This window comes from Cydia pomonella, chromosome 3 (assembly GCF_033807575.1).
Source record: "Cydia pomonella isolate Wapato2018A chromosome 3, ilCydPomo1, whole genome shotgun sequence".
Taxonomy (NCBI): Eukaryota; Metazoa; Arthropoda; class Insecta; order Lepidoptera; family Tortricidae; genus Cydia; species Cydia pomonella.
Genome location: NC_084705.1, coordinates 3,261,520 through 3,280,871, shown reverse-complemented (window position 1 = coordinate 3,280,871; position 19,352 = coordinate 3,261,520). Strand labels below are relative to the sequence as shown.

Here is a 19,352-nt window from a genome sequence, read left to right as displayed (position 1 = left end):
CAGACCGGAAGAAGCTTTCTCCGTCCTCGAGGCTCTACCTCCTCGAGGGGGGGGGAGTATGTTAGCGCCTTCTTGGTGCTACCTTTATGCGTTGCTGGCCGCTGATCGCCGTATTCATTTTGAATTCTGGTTTTTGACTTTGACGATATATATGCCAATTAATTTTCTTATGGTGTGATAGATTTTATTTTTACAAAGAAGAAATGTATGAATTTATTTACTAAAATTTAAATATATAACAATAAAGTTTATATGTTTGAACGATTGTATGTTCTTAACAAGTGCAACATTATATCTTTACTTTAAGATGTGCCGGCAATCCATCGCCATGTTGAGGCTTGAGGTCGGCGTCAAGTTCAGCACACATAGAGTGCTAATTCTTTCCGCACCCTATATATGCGCCATAACTCCTCGTCGGGCTTATCAAACGTGTTGCATGCATCCCTTATGGCCCGGCGTTGAAGTTTTCTGTCTTGTTTTTCTTCGATAGCAGCAGCTGCCAAGAAGAAATGATATCTTGCCATCCCTGAAAAATGTATTGATAATGTTATATGTAAATAAATGAGTTTGATTGTATATATAATGAAAAACACAGATACTTACTGATATTTAACTCCAAAAATTTGTATTTTGCACCATTTATATAGCACAAGAGCACTTATCGTGACCCAGTGAGCACTAGGATAAAATAATCAAAGTCTAGCCGTCAAAACTCGACTATATATTTAATTATTCAAAAAACGTTGCCATTTACCGTCTATCGCTGTCAAAAGTAGACAAAACGATATAAATGCTATAAAACGATATAAATCTAGACAAGTGTCATTTATATCATTTAACTTATCCACTTATCAACTAAGTTTAAGTCAGAAATTTAGACAAATGATAAATTATCCACCGACCATGTTATGCAGTAAATCATTTAACATCTATCGCTGTCAAAAGTGGAAAAGACGTCAAATCAATAAAAACTGGATAAAATGTTAGTTATATTATCATTTATACAGCCATATCATTTATAAAATCGACCATAATAGCCCTGCTGATCAATCAATCAATCAATCAATATTTTTATTTGTTATGGAAAATTGGCCTTGATAAATATCTGACCCTGACTGAATAAAAGTAGTTAATCATCCCCTAACTAGTGAAATAGGTCAAAGTGCAGACCAATTTGGACACTTTGTTAATTGGAAGCTAAAGTAAAACGTGGCCATTTGCACGCAAGTCTGAATATTGAGGGCCGCAATATATTACATGATGTATTGATTCGTGTCTTTATACATTTAGATACGCTATAGGAAGTTATTGCCAATTGTAGGTATAGTCAGACCAAGCTAAGTTGGCAGCGATTTTGATAGCCCAGACGGTGCAAGTATTTATTTTAAACATGAAACTTCTGTGACATTATATCATTATGATCATCATTATGATGATGATGATAATCATTATGATCGCCCGTAAGTTTTTACATTGTTCTGCAGAGGTCAAGGTCAACCTGTTTAGGGCCTACTGTACAGCCTTTTACCCCAGCAGGCTGTGGAGTGATTATACCCAGAAACAGTACAATGCTCTACGAATCCAATATAACGATGCGTTCAGAGTGCTGATGAGGTTGACCCGATACTGCAGCGCGTCAGGGATGTTTGCGACAGCCAGGGTAGACTGCTTCCATGCCACCATGCGCAAGCCCTGCGCCTCCCTGGTGCGCCGGTTGAGGGGCAGCTCCAACAGCATTCTGACAATGATTGCGAGCAGGTTCGACTGCGCATATGTAAACCATTGTTGCATGACCCAACTTAATAAAAATGTTATTTATGATATTGATTATTAATGGATATTTATGTATGTGTTATAATTGTGTATAATAGCTAGTAATTGTTTGTGTTCTAATTTGTAATTGTGGTTTTTAATTTTATTTTATTTGAAATAAAAGTTTTTTATTTTTTTATTATAACATTTACTTAACACTTGCACAGTCTGGGCTATCAAAATCGCTGACAACGTAGCTTGATCTGACTATAGAAAAGATTTCAAAATGGGCTCTCTCAATGGATCCTGAGTGTGGGTACAGGGGAATTAAAAGTTTTTAAAGACTTCTACAAGAAAAAGTCGCAGACGGAGAGACTAGTATCTATAAATAAGTAATTAATAATATCAAGTAGCGTGTGAGACGCGTCAAATGTATCTATCTATTCTTCTCCAGCACCTTCATAAAAATCTTTCTATCTTATACCTAGCATTATCCCGGCCTTTGTCAGGGTCCGCTTTCCTACTGGCTTTTCTCCACTTTGCACGATCCCGGTCGTCCTCGCGAGTAAGCCATCGCTTTTTTGGTCTGCTGTACCGTGGGCTCGGGGTCCGTCAAGGACTAAGGCATTTGTATAAATATCTCTCTATATGTAAAACAATTATTACAAAGTAGCAAGTACTTACAGATGTGCAAAGTCAGGAAAGGTTCCCAAAAGTTGAAAAGCTCTTGGAAAATCAGGGAAATTTCACCAGAGATAAATAAGTTTTTTCGCGGAAAAGGATATAGGATAGTTTTTATCAATCATCAATGTCATGATTTGTTAGATGAGTTTCCCAAACGCAGTTATTCCTTGCAGCTAATTTTCTTTTCGCATTTTTTCCCGAAAGCGATTATCCTAGTCACTTTTTTGTCCGGCAGCTTATTTTTACAGTCGCTTTGCTTCTCTTTCTGATATTTTTTTGTCTGAATTTTAACCTGCAGTTAATTTCTGAATTCTTTTTTTTCCTTGTTGTGTTTTTTCCGTAGCTATATTTCCTAAACGTTTTCTCCCACCAGAGGTGTGTGGGGTCGAATAGTCGATTTGAAAATGTTAAAAATAATCATAATACTTTAAATGAATAAAGGGAAGGGAATCATTATTTTTAATTTGTTTAGAATCCATAAGTATTAATTTTCTAATGTATGTTGTTGCGGACAAGAACAAGAGGTATGGTCAATTACAAAAATATGGATACAATCAGAACGCTATAAATATGTATACACAACCTCATTGTCCTCATTAAGGTAGTGTATTTTTGACACGTCGATATTTTGTATCGATATAACATTTGCAGCTGACCGTACAGGATTTGATTTTTGTTATGAAAATAAATATATTTAACAACACATCACTGTTGTGGAAATACAAATGTGAAAAGTTGAACAAAACTTTTAGATAGGTATACAGGTTATGATATTTGCAGTTAGATAATCTTGATCTAATTATTCTATTAGGATTCCGGACAAAATAACTAAATAACTTTATATTTACCGAGAAACTTACTTAATATATGTTCTAAGGAATTATAACAAAACGAATAAAACAAAACACGTTCGTAAACAAATGCAAGCATGTTAAAAATTGCTTTAGGGAAATATTGCGAGCAATAAATAAACTACAGAGTAATAAAACGAATCTGAAAAAATGCGTTTATGAACAAATGCGGTCATGAAAGTCGCTACTGGAAAATAGTAAGACAGGGAAATTTAAAAAGTGGGAAAATTTGCGACTATGAATAACGGCGAAAAGAAAATTAGCTGCAAGGAATAACTGCGTTTGGGAAACTCATCTAACAAATCCTTTTACAGAGCCTGTAATAAAAACTGGTAAACGAAATAATAGTCATCTCTATTACACTAATGTACACAGCTAAGTGTAGATCTACCAATCAGCGACAATAATCCGCTAATAACCTTCTTGCTGTACGTACTGGCCATTAAAACAATTAAACCATTAAACATTATGCTATATATAAGCCCTAAGGGCTGATAGGAAGGGTTCCAGGAGGCGTAAATTAGGAGACCGTGCGTCAGTACATAGGTTTATTACCGGACTAAGATACGGTTACAAAAATGCCGGCGCCAGAGGGCGCGCGGGTAGACTTAACCCTACCCACCACCAATATACATACATAACACATTAAACCATTTAAAACAATTGAAATTGCATTAACGTTTAATGCTTTAAACAGTTCCATGTGTACCTATCGAACAAAACTTACAAAACAGGAAATATTACTGTTCCTAAATGACAGTACATTTTACTGTTTTGAGTAGTAAAAATGTAGTGACTATTTCTTTTTTTTTAAATACTTTTTTAAGTATTAAAGGTACATTTCTATGTTCAAACAGTTAACGTTACTGTTTTATATTTTACTGTTTTTCAAACATTTGTTAATATTGTTTAAAGCAGTTAATCACTTTAATGTGTGCTCCATATGTCATATTTTTTTCATTGCGAGCAGAAGCTATTAATGCATACATATTCATTTGTTCATGTGGCTGTTAGTGTTCTAAATGAAATATATAATAAAATATCACACACCTATGAGTCCACCAGTAAGCTTGATGAGTGGATAACTCAGGAACCACGACACTGGCTGGTAAATGATGCAAGCCAACATCAGAGCAGGCACCGGCGGGAACACTTGACGCAGACCGTCAAATGGCATCTGCGAAACAAATTACAATTGAAATGAAAGAACTCTTAACTTATTTATTTAGTCGTATGGCATATTACAATTCTTGGTCGCTTTACAAATTAATATCTAGGTTCTTCACCCAATGGGCTGCGTTTTCGCTTAGCTTAAGAAACTCCAGAGGATCTCCTGTGTACTTTCTTTTTGGGCACTCATGGACAATGTGGTAAAAGGACTGTACAGGTGCTCCACAGTCGCACTTCGGTGTATCTCGCCACCCACACTTAAACATAAATTCTCCGGTCCGGATCGCCCGCTTTCAGTGCGAAGTGCGAACTCTAAACCTTGTTTTTATACCACAGAACCTAAACATCTGTTATTGGCCGAGCAATCATGAAAGCGATCCTTTTCGGCTTGGGCTCAAATCATAAGTAGTAAGCAAGGATCGTTACCGGTATTCTGACTACCGGTTTTAAATTAAGTATAACCGGTTATAGTTGTATTTTGCTATTTATATCACTAAAGCTTTGATAACCGGTATAATAAATAACGGTATTCATGTCTATTAGCGATTTTGCGATTAGACAACAGTACCTGTATTTGCATGTTAACCTTAAAAACGATTACCGGTAATACATGTCAATGTCAATACACGCCTTTATTTGTTTCTTCGAATATGTTGTGCTTTGCCGTATTGCTAAATTGTATAAATATTTACAGAAAAGTGAAATAATAGTATGTATGATATTGCTAAAATCATAAAATAATCATAACCATCCTTTATTACTTTACCGAAATCGGCAAAATTTTACTACTACTTTACCAGTCGACCTCGCCTACTCAATTAGCCTTTTATTTGCTGACTTAAACGGTTTTCGCGCGGTATCCATTAACATGGCTAGGTAGACTACTTACTAACGGACCGATTCGAAGAATGATTAAGACACGTTTAAGATTTTGGAAAGATCTTTAAAGATCGATAACTAAACGATAAGTGAAAATTGAGTTTTATTTCGATTCCGCTGTGATCCCAATAAGATCTATCTACGATATTTCGCGCTACTTAAGAGGAGAGCGGATGATCGCTTCTCCATACAAACGTAGTTCCCATTTTCCTCTCTGGATATTGATATTATGGAAAATATTATTTGTACTGTTTCTGTATTGAAGTGTGCAATAAAGAGTATTTGTATTGTATTGTATTGTAAAATATTATATGTATACTAACTATAGCTATGATCCTTCGTTAAAACACGTTAAAACAACTTTAATACGAATATTTGAAAGCCTCTAACTCTTATAAAAATCAAATAAAACCGGACGAGTGCGAGTGGGACTCTCCCACCGAGGGTTCCGAACTGTTTAGTATTTGTTGTTATAGCGGCAACAGAAATACATCATCTGTGAAAACTTTAACGGATTAACTATCACGGGTCGTGAGATATACAGCCTGCTGACAGACGGACGGACGGACAGCGGAGTCTGAGATAAGTTTCTGGCAAAAAAATCATTTTCAGTACAAGCTTTTATCGCTGACTGTACTTTTCTTTCCACAGGTAACTAATATTCATCGAGCCAATTCTAAAAACCCCAAACAATTAGGTTGCGTTGTTTAATCACAGAGTTCCTATCGCCACCTCCTGTCTCCATTATCAGATCAGCTCGATGGTACCATAATATTGCATTGTTACCTGACTTACATATGTATGCAAATTTTCAGCTTCATCGGAAACAGGGAAGTGGATCAAATTTGTCTTGCAAGATTTGACCCGTATATACATAGGTACATAGATAGCTTGTAAAATAGGGTCCTGTTTTACCCTTTGCGTACGGAACCCTAAAAATCTAAAAAAATCTAAATAGCGGTAAAAAGTCGGTAAATAAAGGTAATAAAATAAATTCGCAATGGACCAGGTTACTTATATAGGAGTAAACTACTATACATTTTCAGAGAATGAAGTTTTCTCTTTCCCATTTTAGTGCTAATTTCATTGACATATATACCTAAGGACGGGCCTTACGGGCACTAAAAATAGCGCTAGTTACTGAACTAGCGCTATTTTTAGTGACACCACTGGGTGTCACTCGGATTCGAGCCAATCGTGCAGTCTAACGGAAGTAGTTGCGTCCAATCGCGCGCGTGATGCGAACTCATCAACCAATCGCGTTGCGGCGTTAGACTGCACGATTGGCTCGAATTCGTGTGCGTGACACCGCTGTACTGTACTGGCCCCGTTCTTATTGTCCGTAAGGCCCGTCCTTAGAATATATATGTCAATGGCTAATTTTGATAAGTATACTTCGTTTTTTACAAGCTTTTATTTAGTTTCACCTTTCCCATTGTCTGTCTGTCTGTAATCAAATATTGCAAGTTAAATTTGATCCCCGGTTTCCGATGAAGCTGAAAATTGGCATACATATGTAAGTCGGATGACAATGTAACATTATCTGATGATGGAGACAGAAGTTTGCCACAACTCCGGGATATAACAACGCTTGGCTACTTGTCAATTTTTCTAAATAATGTCAATCGATCTTGATTTTCCTGAGGATCAAATGTCTACAGGACTCATGGCATTTAAGCAACACAAAAGTTAGAAATGAGACTTAAAATCTGACGCTCGCACTCGACAATTGAAACGCCTCTAACAAAATGATATTGTAATGTGATGTCACATTACATTAGTCTGTCCTAAATGAATGGAAGATCAAGAAATTTTACTAATTTTACCCTGAAATATTGCGTTTATGTATATAGTTGTCATTCAATTTATTTTTTAATAAAATATAAGGAATCGAATCGTACCATTTTCTTTTTTCTATTTGAAAGTTTAAAAAAAAATATATATATATACTTTGCAGCCTTGTATTTTTTTTATATCTCCCTTTTTTATAATGGATGGCTCATTTTCTATCCATTCAGTTAAATTTTGATATAATATTCAACATGGGTTTTCGGAGTTGGTTCCATACTAAAAGTTGCTAAGTATGACCTATATATTCAGCCCGTAAATTATTGCAGGTGACTAAATAAACATCCTGTATGATCATTTACATTCTTTTGATTTCATATGTAATATTTTTTTATCCTTTTTCTAATACCTACTAAAATGAAGTATAGAGTATACTGAATATAGACTAGGAATTAAATACGATATTTGCCTAGCACAGTTAATAGGTACGACGTCAACATTCAATTGTGCTTATGCAAGTATGCATAGCCCGACACAAAATCGATGATATCGATGACTCACTTCGTAGAATTTCATTCCCACTTTAAAAATGGATATTCATACATTGCTTAGTACATCTATGCACATATAGCTCGCACCAACAGCGAGCGAGATGCAATGGGAGTAAAAACATATCCGACGACCGGTCTGGCCTAGTGGGTAGTGACCCTGCCTATGAAGCCGATGATCCCAGGTACAAATCCTGATAAGGGCATTTATATATTTGTGTGATGAGTACGGATATTTGTTCCTGAGTCATGGCTGTCTTCTTTGTATTTAAGTATACATTATATATCGTTGTCAAAGACCTACAACACAAGTGAGCTAATCGCGGCGCGAAGCGATTACGAGTCTTGCAAGTTCGCGCTTCGCGTCTCCTTTGACGCGGGCCAAATACCGACAAAAAACGGGGAATAAGGGTGGCTACCGGGAAAATCGAAATTCGTCACTTGCGGGCATTTTTCTCTGTCACTCTAATGACGTCTTACTAAGAGTAAAAGAGAAAGATCCCCGCAATTTGCGAATTTCGGTTTACGCGGTAGGCCCCAAGGCGCGAAGGCGTGAACTGTCTGCGAAATCGACGCGAGGGCCAACCACACTCGCGTTCGCAGCTTCGCGCCTTGATTCGCGCACGAGTGTGCAGCGTTACCAGGCTCGACAAAAACCGCAACGAGTATATGTGAGAGGCAGCCTGGGCGTGCGTGACATCGCCGACAAAATACAGGAGAGTAGGCTGCAGTGGTATGGCCACGTAAGGAGGAGACCACCAGACTACGTTGGAAATTTAGCACTACGACTTGTTGCTGAAGAAAAGCCATTTTATCCAGAAAAAAAAAAAACAAAATTAATAACGTTAGTATGAGTGTATTAGAGCTGATGCTAACTTCCAGCCTAGGTGCGGTCTCTGTTCTGTCGCGGGTAATATAATAGTCTGATATTAGACCTGACTAATGTTTAAAAATAAATATTTATTCATAAAATACCATAGTGCACAAAGAACTTAATAGTATAACAATTACCTAATCGTTTTCAAAGCACGTGTAACTGGAGACTACAAAAAACCGTCTGGAGATTTGATACTATGTACTTTTGTACTTATTTTATTATAGTTTCGTGCCTAAACACTGAAAGTAATTATTTTAATATAACATAAGCGGACCTCTTATGAGTCTCAGTCTTGTTCGAGTATAACGGTAAAGAAAATTGCTATTTTGACCCTGAAATATTGCGATTATGTATATAGTATATGGTTGTCATACAATTTGCTTTTTTAATAAAATGTAAGGAATCGAATCCTACCATTTTGTTTTTTCGTTTTGGAAAAAAAAATTTTGAGACTTTTTTTAATACTACGTCGGTAGCAAACAAGCATACGGTCCGCCTGATGGTAAGCAGTCTCCGTAGCCTATGTACGCCTGCAACTCCAGAGGAGTAACATGCGCGTTGCCGACCCCCCCCCCCCCCCCCCCCCCCCCCGCACGAGCACGATTGGTTCGAATTCGTGGCACCGCTGTACTGGCCCCATTTTTATTGCCCGCAAGGCCCGTCCTTAGATATATGTCAATGGTTCTCCATACAAACGTTAGTTACGCTCTCGTTTTAAAACGACTAGCTAGATTGCTCTAAAACTATGTACTTTTATAATAGAATAAGATATATCCATGCCTGTAATTAGTTTATGTAGCTTCAGCATAATTAAAAACCGGGCAAGTGCGAGTCGGACTCGCGCACGAAGGGTTCCGTACCATTATTTTTAAAAACTGCAAAAAAAATATGTTTTTTGTATGGGAGCCCCCCTTAAATATTTATTTTATTCTATTTTTAGTATTTGTTGTTATAGCGGCAACAGAAATACATCATCTGTGAAAATTTCAACTGTCTAGCTATCACCGTTCATGAGATACAGCCTGGTGACAGACGGACGGACGGACGGACGGACAGCGAAGTCTCAGTAACAGGGTCCCGTTTGACCTTTTGGGTACGGAACCCTAAAAAATACAGCGAATTTTAAGTTTTTCATACAACACATGTTTTTGCTCTATTTCGTCATTGTTTTATAAGTAGGAGCTATTCAAGCTAATTGAAGAAGAAGAAGAATTGGCCACCACATCTATAGCAGATGATTGTTGCAGCGTCGGGTAAAATCAGGTGTTGCGGGGAGGTTGATTGCAACGTCTGCGATGACTGAAGAGTCCAATACCAGAGCGGCATCTTCTGCCACAGCAATCACAAACATGACGAGAGTCCAAGGGAGGAGGTCTAGCAGCGCGGAGTCTTTCCTGCCTAAGGTTCTCTAACCAGTCCTTGTCATGCTTGTCTACACCCGCTTTGAGATCTCGACGCCACTCTGGCCTCATTTCAGCCTGAGATTCCCAATTGTGAGGATGAATATCAAGTCCCTCTTGCAGCAGTCCTTGAATCTAAGCTTAGGGCGTCCAACCGGCCTCCTAGCGTTTGCGATTTGGCCCAACATGACTTGACGTGGGAGTCTGGAAGCGTCCATTCTATGTACATGGCCAAGCCAGGTTAGCCTTCTTTGCTTTAGGATCGCTGTTATAGAGGAACAATGCGTTTTAGATAGCACAGTTTGATTGCTCATATGGTCCCTCCAAGTGACTCCCAATATGGATCTGAGGCAACGCATATGGAAAGCATTTAGTTTCCGCTCATGTTTGGCATATGTTGTAAGGGTCTCCGATGCGTAAAGAAGAACACTTAAAACACAGGTCTGATATACAAGGACTTTGGTGTTAATAGACAGCTTTTCGTTTCTCCATACGCGTGAGTAAAGCTTTCCAAATGTCGTGGATGCTCTGCCAATACGAGTCTCCAGTTCCTTGTCATTTGATAACGCCGACGTTGTAGTAGAGCCGAGGTAGCAAAATAGGTCCACGACTAACAAGCTAATTACAGGCATATAATATATATAGCTCATGTCATTGTAGTGCAAAGTTTCATTACAATACAACACGTAGTTTTAAAATGAGAACGAAACTCCGTTTGTATGGGAAGGTGAAATTCGGCCGAGCTTGCTACGGACTCTTAACTCGATCGACTCTTTTCTGTAGACATTGCAAAGTTAAGGGAATCAAAAATTAATATTTACGCTGCACCCGAGTAATTATTACTTCAATAGTTGACGCAAATCAGAAAAACATGATATATTATGTACCTATACTCGAGTCTTAACTTACATTTTTGTGGGCTTTTTCTAAAATGTGTTTGACCCACATAATGATTCATCTAACGTTTAAAATGTAGTAAATCCAAACCCATGCGAAGTTCGAGCACTTGGTGGCAATCTAATTTTAATCGGTCTATGAATAGAACTCTTGAGTTTATCCAGATATATCTTAAATTATTGCTATAATATATACGTATAGTATTCTACCTATCTACATATAGATATACTTACCTAGTAATAATTACTACATATAATAGGTTGGAGGAAGTTAAATGCAATTTTTTTGATAAATGTAGAAACATTTCATAAAGGTCACTTTCGATAAGCTTCCGACGGTCCAAAGTCATCTTGACCTTGGTCGAGACCATAGATTAGTATATATTTGGTCGAGACGTAATACGATTAAGTCGCAAATCATCATCATTGACAGGAAGTTTTGTCAATAAATAGTATAATGTTTGGATGATCATACTCAAAATAAAAATATTTATTGGAATAAAACGTCTGGACGGCCAATATACGACAGGAATGGTTTAATAAATAATTAAAAATTTGGGGAGAATCCTATATAGGTCGAACCCACAATCAATTAGCTCAGCAAAGCTTGTAGTATGGGTACTCAGCGATATACGTACAGGTACACAGGTTGTTTATTTAATCACCTGCAATAAGTTACGGGCTGAATATATAGGTCATACTGAGCAACTTTTAATATGGGACTAATCCCGAAATCGCGAATTTTTTTTTGCAGTCCCCCATGAATTGTTGCAGGTGATTAAATAAACACCTTGTATAAGTAGATAAATACGTACTTAGACACATAGATAACTATGACTAAGGAGCAAATATTCATGATAAACACAATAAATAAATGCCATTGCCAGGATTCGAACCCGGGCCCTCCTTAGGCAGAGTCACTACTAGGCTTGGACTAGGAGACCGCTATATTGAGAGCTGAATCACAATTATCTTCATCATGGTCCACGGGAGGAAGAACCTATGTAATTTCGAACAAACTTCAAACAAAAAATACTTCTTACCTTATGGTGTAGCCCATGTATTAAGAAATGTATCTTGATCATAGTAAGGTTCTTCCCTGGGTCTAAGTGAAACACCCATCTGTGTAGTGAGTACTCTATGATAGACCACAGGAATAGGCCTAGTGCGAGGTGCCAGAAGAACTGAAGGATTGACAACGCATCGCTGCTATCTGGAAAGAAAAAAGACACTTGATGACCGGTCTAGCCTAGTGGGTAGTGATCCTGTCTATGGAGCCGATGGTCCCGGGTTCAGATCCTGGTAAGGGCATTTATTTGTGTGATGAGCAGAGATTCGTTCCTGAGTTATGGGTGGTTTCTATGTATTTAAGTATTTATATATTACATATGTCGTTGTCTAAGTATTGGTAAGTAAGGTAAGAAGTAATTTGTGTAATAATGTCCTATAATATTTATCTATTTGGTTTTGTATGTGTAACCGCTGTTTGTTTATTTGCGGAGCAGAAGCAGACAAAAAAAGAAATGGCGGGATGACCTCGACGCTTTTTGCAACGACTGGTGAGAACATGCACCAAACCGTGATTAATGGCGGACGAAAGGAGAAACCTCTGTACAGCAGTGGGACACAAAATAGGTTGACGAAAAAAAATTGGGATAACAGATGCTACGAAAAGTCACATGACTATTTTCGTACATTATTTAACTTCCGACTGGCGTTTCCTATCAACGGTTGTCTTCAAATATCAAATAATATATCTAATATCAAACATTCAGATAGGCACTTTTACATGTAAATTTTTTGAAACACAATGAAATATTAGATACTTATTAGAGATACATAGGTATACAGTCTCTAAATGTCGAATGACACAAAAAAACTATGATAAAAAAATACAACCAACAAAAGTCTCTGAGTGTCAATAAAATATATTTTAAGAAAAAGATCATTAAATTATTCTTAGAGATGTAAAAGGTCTCCAAGACTTGAATTAATAGAAATTAATGAATAATTAAACGAAAGAAGAAATAATTAAAAGACAAGAAAATAAATCAGACAGACAAGAAGCGAATGAAGTGTCTCACGTTAATGCTACTCAAAAATAAAGTTACATACTTATAACATAACATGAAGCCCGAGCTTTCTATACAAACACACATCTTGGATAAACCCCCTGGACTCCGTAATTAAGACTAGGTATTACCACTGCCCACATGTTTCGTGTACTCCCCGAGCCCCAGCCACAGTATGGCGGGTAGCCAGCACGCCGGCACCAGGTACCAGGGCGTGTAGGTCAGCGCCTCCAGCAGCGGGCTGCCGAAGAGCCGACAGTGCCGGTATACGGCGCTGTTCACCCACTTCTCGTAGTCTGGGGCGATAGCATCCAGTTGGGATAGGAGGGGCTTTGACCAGTCCAGACGAGCCTGGGGACAAAATTACTAAGATAAAGTTTCCCTGCCACAGACGTCAACTGACGTGCGTTGCTACAGACAGCCGCAGCCGCTAGGGATTGCAATCCGGTCCGGCGGATCCGGTAATCCGGCCGGATCCGGCACTTTTCAGGAGCTACCGGATCCGGTAAAAATCACCGGATCCGGACCGGATCCGGTATAATAAAAAAACGCCTAAATACAGCACGCGCTGTGCGTTTCAGATGAGGAAAAGGCAACGGATACTAGGTATGAAGTTGAACAGAACAAAAAACGAATGAAAAAGTTTAAATTTAGTAAGATAAAAATATATTTATTATGACGATGACTGGGAACAGAAGAGGATTTCTTCTTCTTTCATGTTGGTGGCACGATATGACGATTACATAAATACTGTAATAGAAGGAAAAATGAAAGGATGGAGATGCCATAGAAGGTATTTGTAATTTATGCTAAAGAGAAGGTTAATGTCGTATCATAATGTTGTGATAGGAGATTAACCGACTACAGTTGGGCTCATCAATATGTGTGAATGAAGAATATAAGATAATATTGATAATCTTTAGTTTTCTCCGATATGTGTATATATATGATATAATATAGATTATTTTCTATTCAAATTTAAGAGAGAATCTTTTGTCTTTACAATTTCATCCAATCTAATGCAATTTCCTTCATGTCCTGGTACACGCTACTCTACGTCTAGCCAATTCTTTATTTGATCTATGTAACTTTTCTTAGGGAGTCCCTTTCCGCGATGGTTTTCACTCATACATTCTATTATTTTTCGTATGAGATCGTCGTGTCGTGTGTCGTTCCTTATAATTTGACCAATATACTTTTCCATAAATTAAAAAAAGTACAATTTTTTAAGTCATACAGTCTACTACTTTTTCGGACAAATAAATTAGAGCAAGATAATACTAGAGCGCATTTAATATCATAATTGGTTAAAAGTAAAATATCTTCGTTAAAAGTAATAAATAATAGTAAGCGTAGGAGTTTAAAATAGAGTTCCGGTTACTCTGGTTATAATATTAGCGGAAAATCGTTGAGCATTAGACTTTTGTTTGCCGCGATATCTATTGTCGAGTAGCAGTACTGAGAGTTCCGCTACTCGATGCTAGATGTCGACTACGAAAATAATAAGCGTTTTGGTACCAAAACTGATGTATGGAGTGAGCACTCTATGTACTTCTTATTTCTCTATGCTAGAATGGATGTCAACGTTAGAGTTTGTGAGGAAAGAGAAGAGTCGTGGAATGTATGGGACCCAATACATTCCACGACTCTTCTCTTTCCGAACAGACTCTACAAAGAATTCAACCAAAGAACAGTTACGAAAACTTGTCCTTTCAAGGAGCTCCAATTCCCACCCCACATCCCATCATCAGGCTTTGGAAACTAATCAAATTTATAGTTGTAAACGAAAATTTGAGCACTTTAGAATGGTTAAATATAATAAATTACCGATTTAAAATTTTGTTTTTAAAATGATATTGACATTGTGACACTTTTTAATACCAAGTTCTATTTTATTGTTAAGAAGTTATTTATTAACTTCAAATTATAGATTTAGGAATACGTATTACGCAAAAAACTAGAAAAATATGTCATTTAATTAACTTTTATATCCCTATACCAAACCGGATCCGGTCCGGCCGGACTACAGCCAAAATCCGTCCGGATCCGGCCGGATTGAAAATCAATCCGGTTTGCAATCCCTAGCAGCCGCTCAACAATCTACGTGCATTCCGACAAGGTTCAGGATGTCGTGCCGCACACGACAGGCGTGACGTTCAAAGGGTACAGGGTTAATAAACAAGAAACCGTATAAATAGTCAGTTATAGTTCAAAGAAAAAAGATACTTAAAAATAGCCACTCATTCAAGGGCGGATGCTCATGGGGATCATGACCTCTGGCTGGGTCTAGGAAAATGGTAGATATTTTTCTAAACTGGTTACCCCCTCCCCTCCCCAGGCAGGTTGAGCGCTTTCGGCCTGGGACCGTATGCGGTACGCCCTTCTGTTACACCTTGTAAGTGTTTATTACATCGACACGGTAAAAAGTGCCCAGCGACCGTGTACATGTAATAAGCTCTTAACGCTTGCCGCGTTGCCACGTTAAATTGCAATTAAACTTTGGATGGAGGACGTTTAAATAAATTAATATTTGGGACATATGATGTCATATATGTTACAACCTGACCTGGTCGCAAACTAGGCGAAAACATAGTGGTTATTACATGAGCTAACAAGATACACAAAGATATACACTTACCTATATATAAATAAAACAAATAATTAGATATCTACTTTGTACAAATATCTATAAAATATGAAATGAGAATAACGCAAGCTAATCCATCGATTTTAATGCTTTAGTATTCATAAAACTATTAGAATTTTCATCATTGCGTTCATACCTTTCATACATTTTGGCGCAGCTTTTTGTACAGGTCGTTTTCAGTTGCGGTGCTCGCTTTTGCCGCCGATTTAGCAAGTTTTGGGTAAAATACATACAGGTATTATCAGAAACATTTGAGGTTCACAGGAAATAGAATCGGTTGACATCTTATAGGACAATTGTCGATTTTCGATGTTTGCGGTAATTGTGCTACAGTCGCCATTATCGCATATATCTAAGCGGCCAAGGTGCTCACAAATATCTGAACACGCCTCTATTGTCAAGGTGTTAAAGTGTGTGTTCAGGTATTTTTGAGCACCTTAGCCGCTCCGCTATACCTGATGGCGACTGTAACTCCACAGTCCACAGGTGGTGCGCGGGCTAAGGTTCCCGTAATCATCTCGCAATTATCGATGCGCAAGGTCAGGCGCAGCTGCCGTTTTCCGCGGTAAATAATTAACAAGGCGCAATCGATGGTGCCATTTTGCCTGAAGAAACTAGCTGCATAATACAGATACAGGTGCGTAAAAACATAATATCATTTCATGACGTTTTCACCCTTTGATCGCCAAGAACAATTAAGAGAAGATCACAATCGTCGATAGAAAACGCCAATCGAAACTAGTCACTTGACTGCTCGTAGCATATGTCATAAATTTTTCTGTACCATTGTCATCTTGGCTAGACCCCCACACCGGATTCGTATTAAGCACGTCGACGTCTACAGAGCGTACGAATCGAGAGACACTAGAGCATAAAAAGCAACTTTATGCCACTTACACGCGACTGAAACACCAACTTTACGATCATGAAAAGTGGAGAAACATTACTAAGTATTACATGTTATACTCGTGCCATTTTCCGAATTAAAGGCCCATTTTTAAGAATTTATCATAAATATTAGGCTTATAGAGCAAGATCCCAGAGCCGCCGCCAGATCTTACTTATTTCCTCATGGATAAAATGTATGGGATAATACAGTGTTAGTATATACTTTTAATGTCTGCATTCTTGCTATATTGGCCCGACGGCCATTTGTCCGGTACAAGGTGCTAAAGTTAGGTAAAAATATTACTGACTTTTCTTAAATTCTCATGGCTGATTTTTATATAGGCGTGTCTTAGAAAATTTTGTAAAAATTTTTTAATCAACATTACCGGACGCTTTAAAGTGGTCAAAATATATTGTAACTTTACTTACATTCTCACTCTTGATTTTTATATATGATACTCAGGGAACTATTACTATTACTTTTTGTAAGTAGCCACACCAATTGGGGAGCCCAACTATCCCCCAGACCCACATAAAGTTTATATGTTTATTTGTGTGAAACTTTAGGTGGGTCTTTGGGATGGCTGGGCCCCTGCAATTGGCTACTTACAAAATGGTATGTAATAGTTCCCTGAACATCATATATAAAAATCAAGCGTGAGAATATAACTAAAGTTAAAATAAAAAAAAATTGACAGATTTTAAGCGTCTGGTAATAGTTATCGCCAGCGGAAATGGTCTGGCAATGTTGATTATCAAATTTTAACAATGTTTTCTAAAACATACATAAAAATCAGCCATGAAAATATTGAAAAAGTTAGTAATATTTTTACCAATCTTTAGCACCTTGTACCGGACAAATGGCCGTCGGGCCAATATAGCTAATATGCAGACATTAAAAGTACATACTAACACTATATTATCCCATACATTTTATTCATAAGAAAATAAGTAAGGTCTGGCGGCTCTGGGATCTTGGACTATTAGAACTCACTGCGATTTTTGCGTTACACTTTTTAAGGTTCTGAAACCGCAAGAAATGTATAGCAGTGCGTTCTAAGACTGGCGGTCCGATTCGAACTTTAAGATACGTCAAAAAAAAATCCTAAAGATACGATATGGATTGGATTTGTCACGGACACTGATATCCATATCGGACTTCCGGTTCGAGCGCCATCTTGATGGTTAGCCTTGTGATTAATTCCTTTGTTTTTTGCTCATTAATTATTGTTTAAAGTGTAATATCGATAGCTTATTATACAGTAAACTAATGTGGATGTGTGTAGTGATTAAAGAATTAATCTTGTAACACGTTTAACCACCATTTTGGAGTCAACGGCCGATAGTCAACGTGCTCCTTGTAAAGTCCAGCTGTCGCTTTACAAGAGCTAATAAAATCACCGTGCACTGTCTTGTACTAAAGTGCCAATTACATCCACACTTTATCAGGCCTGATATCAGTCCCGAAATCAGGCTCGAAATCGGGCCCAGGAAAGAGTATATTTGCGTTTCACCAAATGTCAGCACATCGTTAACAATATTTGAAATGTTAAACAAATTATACACATGCAAATATATCAAACATTGAACATTTTTGGCAAATACAGACAAAGTATTATTTGCATGTACTGATATTTCGTGAAAAGGAAAACGGTTATCAGGCCCGACATCGGGATTGATTTCCGGCCCGATATCGGGAAGGGTGGATGTAATTGGCGCTTAACTGTACAATTTTTGTTGTATTTAAAGCTCCTAATACTGGCGAAATAGGCCAAAAAACTAAAGGCCACTTGACTGAAGCCATAATGTTAAAAGAATGAACGAATGATCCATATCGTATCCTTAGCAAATGTTTGACATATCATAAAGTTCGAATCAGGCCGTTAGTCTATTCAGCCGCGGCCAAATTGATTAAAAACAGGCGCCGAATCTAATTGTTATTTTGAGGCTAACGTATGATTTAATCTATTACGTTCCATGAATAAAGTGTATCGTGTAATTATAGTGAATCTGAACGAGGCCATACGAAGACGGGCCCCGACCAATGACTAGTTATTTGTTTTACAAGGGGGTAAAGTTATTGTTTAACCTGTCATACTTATATTGAGCCGAGTAAGCAAAAGCTACAAAATGAAACCACGATATTACTTATGATTAATATACCTACTTACAACAAATTGTATCAAGTAAGTAAGTAAGTAAGTAAATCGGCCTCCACAGTCACCAAACCCGTTGTCTAAACAGCAATGCTTAAATCGTCTGCAATAGACGCAAAGGCCTGTGATTCTTTATTGCACCAACAATTATACATTTTACATACATGTAAAACTACAAATGAATTTTAAAGGAAAATAGAACCAGGTAACAACAGGCGGTCTTATCGCTAAAAATTAATTAAATTAATTATTTTCAATAAGTAATGTTAATATCCAGGGAGGAAAATGAGGACTACATTTGTATGAAAAGATGATCCCAACAAAAACATAAATGTGAAATGAGAGCCAAGTTTAATATTAAGAATATAGTGTAGTTGTTGACTCGCCGACAAAAGAATTGAGATCTAAGATATGGGTGCCAAGTTCTGTGCTGTGCAGATTTTACTGACAAACCAAATTTTTGAAAAATAACTTAGACAAATATAATAGCCTATCTATACGTAAAAGCTAGCCAAGACAAATCGTTTATAATTTCAGGATTTTCGACACAGAACAGAACCTGGCATATACTCGTAGATCTCAAGTCTTTTGTCGGCAAGTCAACAACGACTCTTATTCTTAATACTTATTGAACTTGGCTCTCATTTCCCATGTTTATTTTTGTTGGGATATTATTACTTTTTGTACAGCAATTACTAGCTAGTATCGATCATGAACACATTGTAATAATTTTTTTTAAATTAA

The 19,352-nt window shown here is 37.4% G+C and overlaps 1 protein-coding gene across 1 annotated transcript in view; it reads right to left on the bottom strand.

Annotated features, from left to right (window-relative positions):
• The window catches only part of LOC133515786 (uncharacterized), a 47,952-nt gene that overhangs the window by 10,624 nt on the left and 17,976 nt on the right, over window positions 1-19,352 (bottom strand). Inside the window, exons 2-4 of the mRNA XM_061848369.1 lie at window positions 13,049-13,268; window positions 11,889-12,058; window positions 4,338-4,464 (exon numbers count right to left, since the gene is read on the bottom strand). Coding sequence (XP_061704353.1) covers window positions 4,338-4,464; window positions 11,889-12,058; window positions 13,049-13,268 — 517 coding nt within the window. The remainder of the gene's footprint in view (window positions 1-4,337; window positions 4,465-11,888; window positions 12,059-13,048; window positions 13,269-19,352) is intronic.